Source organism: Macadamia integrifolia, chromosome 11 (genome assembly GCF_013358625.1).
Source record: "Macadamia integrifolia cultivar HAES 741 chromosome 11, SCU_Mint_v3, whole genome shotgun sequence".
Lineage (NCBI taxonomy): Eukaryota > Viridiplantae > Streptophyta > Magnoliopsida > Proteales > Proteaceae > Macadamia > Macadamia integrifolia.
In genome coordinates this window covers 2,885,751-2,892,579 of record NC_056567.1, presented here as the reverse complement: position 1 = coordinate 2,892,579, position 6,829 = coordinate 2,885,751, and the positions used below count along the sequence as shown (strand labels likewise).

The 6,829-nt window shown below is 35.2% G+C and overlaps 1 protein-coding gene across 1 annotated transcript; it reads right to left on the bottom strand.

Annotated features, from left to right (window-relative positions):
• Positions 1 to 389: 389 nt before the first annotated feature.
• Positions 390 to 2,993, bottom strand: LOC122093306 (aspartyl protease family protein 2-like). Its single transcript, XM_042663597.1, has one exon. It carries the CDS (start codon positions 2,439 to 2,441, stop codon positions 750 to 752), a length of 1,692 nt encoding a protein of 563 aa, XP_042519531.1. The 5' UTR covers positions 2,442 to 2,993; the 3' UTR covers positions 390 to 749.
• Between the last annotated feature and the right edge of the window lie 3,836 nt (positions 2,994 to 6,829).

Here is a 6,829-nt window from a genome sequence, read left to right as displayed (position 1 = left end):
GTTTAATAACTGCTGATGCTTATAGATTTTAGAATGAGTTTTAACCCTGTTCAATAAATCAACAATAGAGCAAGATAGCATTTTGCGTCGGATCCCGTATAATAAGCGAGCTCTTTACCCTCAAATTCAAACATGTGGGCGCAAAATGCTATTCTGCTCTATTGCTGCATAGCAATAGAAGCCTGCTCATGCTGCTTCAGTGGCACTTTTTCGTCTTGGTCTTTTGTCAGACAGCAGTGGATAAACTATGAAATGAGATGTGCCAAAACTCTTTTAGCTGGAAGTTTGATGCAAGTTACCATATGAAATGAAGATTCTTTATGTGTTTTGTTTGATGAAACTACAAGTGAGCTGAGGTTCTCAACAGTTGAAGGACATCTAGATGGAAATGATTAACAAAAGTATACTTTCATTCTTCTTTTATTGTTTCACAAAGTATGATAAACTCATTAGCAATTTTTACCAGACCAAACTCAATGAGTGGAAAAATAATTAATCTAATCTCCTGTGTTCTACCTCTCTTCTGAGGGAAAATGAACTCAGAATGAACCTCCTCCAAACCTAAATTATCTTTACACTCATCAAGCTCTATGCCTAAAAATATGACAATTTAGGATCCACACCAGGATCCACTTCAGGTATAGTGTGGCCTCTAGCATTCCAATCTGCATATCTTCAGGTTCTACATTGAACCTAGATCACCCTGTGTTTTTAAGCACCAGAAAAGAATCCTCATTGTTCAAGAGATTCTAAACATCAGAGCACTTCATGGGTGCAAAACCCAGCCTAGACTTCTTTGTATCATACAAGATATGAAAGTTTTGCTGCTGGTAGTTCCCCAATATTGAAAGAGAAGAATGTGGTGTACCCAAAATTGCCAAACAAACAATCTCTTCAGGGTCAAGTCGAATGAAGTAGTTCTCGACCGGGAAATCCCATACAGCTCCATCTTCAAACAGAATTGTGAATTTGGGCAGTTCTACTTTCTCCACTCCAGACGCATTGTAACAAGGATCCAACATTGGAAAATCCTTCACTGCAGGGTAGCCCTTCACACTGTTTAAGAATGCCTCCTTAATAATCTGATAAGCAGGGTCTCCAAAGTAACTAAGTGTTGTGCCGGAATCGATAATGGTTCCTCCGGTGCCCTCCGACGACAATTGCCATGTCTTCTCTGGGATTTTCAAGACCTCTCCGCCGACCATGATCGATTTTATCTGAACATAGTAAAATGTATCAATTGGGTTTTCCTTTCCAACTACCAATGAAGTGAAATTCAAATTGGGATGGCTCATGAGACTCTTGTCTTCTCCAAAGATCAACTTGCTACTAACACTCATGTCACTGTTCCTGTCCACAAGACAATAGGAGAAAGTGTGTCCATAGAGTGACCTAAGCTGGGAGGAGAATGAGAGAGGGCCTCTCCCAAGTCCTAGCAATCCAGCAGCTCCATGAAATAGGCCTCTGTTCCAATGCCCACATCCAAACATAACATTCTCAACCTTCTGAAATTCTGACTTCCCAGAAGGCGTGGTGAGATTAATGGTGAACGTCTCCACCGCGAAATCTCCGGTCGTGTTCGAGAAGTCGCCGTACCAATAGAAGTATGGGCAGCTCTGGTTCTCAGATTTGCAGGGCCGTGGAGGATCAGGGGAGGACACAAGGTCACAATGAGGGTCATGGCAACTTATATTATGAAACGACGAAGATTCTTGTGGGTTGTAAAAGGGACCATTCTGCTCAAAGCAATCATGACAAGGAAGACATTGTATCCAATTGAGATCACTACCAGTATCAAGTATCAGAGAGAAATGCTTTGGAGGGGTACCCACAAAAACATCCATAAAGTACTCACCGGATCCAAGGCTGACCCCAGATTCCAAAGTAGCCACAAGGTTGCCTGTGGATTCAACTATGACGGATTCCGGTGAAGCAGGAACCATTTTAAGCACCGGGAGTGGCTGATTCTCCGCCGTCAATCTTGAGAGAATGTTTTGGTTCTTCTTCTCTATGATCCTCCTGTGAAGTGTATGGATTCTGGTGAGGTCTCTAGAGGTGAATTCATTGACTGATTCCTTCTTCCCTGTTTGGGCTTTTTGAGTTGCTGATCTATGCTTGAGGTGGAGTTTCAGAGACCCTCTATGGGTTTCTTCTCCTCCTACCACATACCCATCAACATCACCATCTTCATAATCTTCTTCTTCAGGGACGGTTGCTTCTGAGGGTTTAGACGAAGTTTTCTTCGTCTTTGATAGCTGACACCCTGTATCGGCCGAAGAAACAACTGAATTGAAGCCTGGGTGATCAGGAAGCACTAACCCAACAAGTGCAGAATCATTGGACTTGAACCCTTTTTGGCAGTGAGCTGCAGCACCGGCATTCAAAGCAGAGAAGCAGAGGGAAAGGAGTAGCACAAAGAGAACAATCTCGTGAAAAATCATACTTTTTCCTTCTTCTTTGTTTACGGAGCTCTCCCTACATGAACATCCTCAAAGAACAAGACCAGAGAATTAAAGAAACAATGATTGAAAAAACCCAATAAAAAACTTGGAGAGCAAGAAGGAGATACAAATTAGGAGAGATTTAATAGTAGCTCCAACCACCAAATGGGGGAAAAAAATAAGAACGCGGAACCGAAGGAACAGGAATTGAAAGTCCCCTTTAAGGCTTTAACAGAACCCAGAAGGCAAAATGAATGAAAGACCAGAAACGGAAGCTTTAATTGAAGTTGCAGACAACTTAATTACAGCCCAGAACCACAATGAGAGAGAGAGAGAGAGAGAGAGAGAGAGAGACAAAGAATTTGCAAAGGGAGAAACTGACTTGTGGGGGTGGGATAGTTGTGTGAGGCCGTTCTCTGGTAGAGACTTTGAATCTTTGGAAAGAGTCGAAAAAGCCTTAAATTGCCTGAAAGTCTCAAACGCGGTTTGGACTTTCGAGTAGAAAAATAAATGAAAAGAGCCCCTCTTTCTCCCACCGCATTTTTGGTTTGGTTTACTTTTACATGTCTTCCTTGTGTTCTCCCCCATTCTCCCGTCCTCCAGATTTTTCACATTACTAGTCCTCTCTTTCTCTCTCTCTCTCTCTCTCTCTCTCTCTCTCTCTCTCTCTCTCTCTCTCTCTTTATTTTTATTTTATTTTTATTTTTTTTATTAAAAGATGTTTGGTGAGTTGAATGGGTTGGATCCAATGACGCTTTCCAGCAATACCCATTTAATTTTCACATCCCAAGCTCAAATTAAAAGTCCAATTTTATTTTTTCAATTGTTTTTGTTTCTTGATTTGATGGCATTTTTTTTTTGTTATTGATTTCATCAAATATAATTTGTAAATTTACTTTTTTTTGCCTGTTTAATATAACACATTTTCTGTTTTCAATGAATATAAATTTTATCATTTCACATATATGATTGAAAAATGTGTAAGACAACGATAGCTTTTGATAATGACATAATGATAAATCATTCCAAAATTATCTTCTGTGGTTCGATAAGATTACATACTTCTATGGTGAGTTGAGATCCAACTTCACAATCAATGGAGAAAATGGTTATAACCTATCACCCTTGCACATTGGTGATTTATTAAAATATAAAAAAATATAGTCCTAAAAGGATTTTCTTTAGTGACTGTTGCCCCTGAACCTCTTCATGGATCCGCCAATTCGTTGAGGCCCCGCTAGGTGGGTAGATTCCTTCGGGCCTTGATGCCTTCAGCATCTTAATGGCCTTTTGGAATCAACCCACTTATTCAAGTGATGGAATGCACCATCGTAGTCCTAATATACTTCATTTACTATCAACACGAAGCCTCTTTCTACAGGGTCACTTGGTATTTTTCGACGACTGCACCAAGTTTCCTCACTGCGTATGTTCTCTCCATGAATGTTGTTGTAGGGAATGGACCTCTTCCTCCACTAGACATTTATTTGTTAGCTCATCTTTAAAGCAATTCGTTGATGTTCGTTATGAAATCTATACCAACACCAGTTGATTGAAATATTCGAGTTCCCAATCAAGCTCATCTTATTCCCTTTCATGCTTAGTTAGAATGTTCCTAGTTTTCACATCTAATGAATTCACTGAAATCTAGACCCAAACAGGGAGTTTCAAAGGTAGCTGGGGAGAGAGAGAGAGAGAGAGAGAGAGAGAGAACTAGTGTAGGGTTTGGTATGATTTATTTGATTGTGAAGTTACTATTCTAATCTTCAATCTATTGACTAACATGAATGGAATCATGGGCAAACAAGTTACAGTGAAGCAATCGACTTTGTTTTGTGTAATGTTGCAAAAATTACCCTTACAGAAAATAGATACGTCTTTACACATTTATCGTACTCTCTTTCTACACTCTCATCTCTAACCATTCTTTGACCATATGGGTATCTATATATCGTATCATTGGTTTGACCTCTGCTAGTTAAAATGGGAACGACATAAAAAAGTGTTCGCTACAGACGTGTTTTAAACGCATCAAAACATGAATATGATGATAAAAAATACAGTTAAATACGTTGATCCTATGCAATGTTTAAAGCATTTAAATTTGAATAATACAACATTAAAAAAAGGCAATATACATGCATAGTTGAGAAATTATTAGTTAAGTACCTTTAACCAAGAGTTAATTCTATAGTAAATTTAATGCATTAAGTATTTTAAATACTTTTGTGTATGTTCCTCTATGTTTATAGACACTACATATTAGAAAAACTTACCGTTGAAATCAAAATATCATATTTCTCTACAACATATCAAGATTATTAGTTAAAGTCAATTGTCATGTTTCTCAGCAATTTACTTTACATGGATTTTTTTTAATACACCTTTTTTTTATTTTTTTATTTTTTTGAAAAAAATAGATACGCATTTTATACGTGTTTAGAACTTCTAATATAGTTAGCCTTTTCTGTTTTTTACCAACTTTTATAAAGCAGTTCGGCAAAATGCATTTAAAATAATTTTTTAGGTATTTTAAACGTATTTTAACTAAGGACTTGATATCACCCTTCTGTGCTTCCATTGGCTTGACACAAAAGATGCCAATCTCCATATTGAGATGTTATATTAAACATTAAGTCCTTAATAAATCTTAAAAGGAGAGAGAGAGAGAGAGAGAGAGATACAAAATTTAAATATATTTATATTGGTTGAGACATAATTAGTAAATTTAGGTACAAGAAAAATATGCTCTAAGACAACCCACGTATTCTACCAAAGAAAAGAAAAAAAGAAAACTCATTTATATTTTATTATAATTATCTATATGACAAAGTTTATGAATAATACAGCTTAATGCATACACAAATGATATTAAAAGAATAGACAAATTTACTGACCATGGCATATAACTCATTAATTAACTAAGAACTTGAATTAGACATAAAGCCTTAAAAATTAAGGTCAAATGTCAACGAAGTGGGTCTGGTAGTACTTAGGACTAAGTGGCTTGAAGTTCCATGTCGATTTCCTTGATTGTCCTGACTTTGTAAAGTTTTCCTTCAGTTGGTAGTGAAGTCGGTGAAAGTGAAAGTAAAAATTCAACAAATTCTTTCGCACTTTACTTTCAACCAAACAACCTTTGAAAATGCTTCCTTTTTCTTTTTATCATTTTTAATTCATTTCACAAATAAACTCCTTATCAATCTCTTTTTTGTTGAATATTTCTTTAAAAAATGAACTTCATCCAGCACTTTTTGGTTCTATCTTTGTCCTCTTTTGAAATGACATATTTGTCCCTTTGTTGAGGGAGGACAGAGATAGACGCAGAGAGGTTCTAGTATATGCTACATTCCCAAACGAAGAATTCAATCCATATTTCTGTTAGTTTCACTTCCTTGATTTAGATCTCTTTATATAATGTGTGGTAAAATTAAAATAAAGGAAAACGAAATTTTTTCTAATAATTATCCAAGATAATTGTGTAATTACCTCAAAACCTTATTAGATATGATAAAAATATATCATTGAAAACTATTTTCTACATCTTAACCTTTCTATGTTGTGGTATGGCATCCTTACATATCACTTGTACATCCCTCTTTCATTTTGTTTCATTTCTTCCTTATATTTATAAATTTACTTCATTTCTAACAAAATGGAGCCTAATCCATGATTCAACATTTATCTCAAACTTAAAAAACTTCAATACAAGGTCAGTATTCCATCTTAAACATTGCCTACACAAGGAAAACATAATTCGTCATTTTTTTTATGTAGATTGTTGGTTGGAATAGATGCATTAGTGAATGATCAAAAGGTCATTACATAAATTATTTTGAAGCTATTGTTGGATTTATATGTCAATAAAATCAAATTTCAGTCAATTATTTAATGAGATTACCATTTTTTAATGGATTAATTGGCATAATTATGGGGTGTATATTTGTCCTTAGGTTAATACGTTAAATTGTTCATAATTAGGGCATAATTGGACATTCTATTCATATGGTTGTCACATTATGTGTTCTTAAGAATAATGGTTCTAAAAAAAAGTGAGAGTGTCCATATATCTATAAGATTGCTTGAGAATCTTGTATAAATTACTATCAATTGTTTAAGAATAAGATTCTCAATAATAGCTTGGAATTTGAAATCAGCAAACCTAAGAAGACCTCATCATTGTAATTAAATATTAAAGATTTTAATAAACTAACTATTGATTTTTGTTTTTGTTTTTTGTTTTTTGTTTTTTGTTTTTTGTTTTGTTTTGTTTTTTTGTTTTTTTGTTTTTTTGTTTTTGTTTTTTTTGTTTTGTTTTTTTCTGTTTTGTTTTTTTCTGTTTTGTTTTTTTTGTTTTGTTTTTTTTTTTTTTTTTCTAATGAGTATTT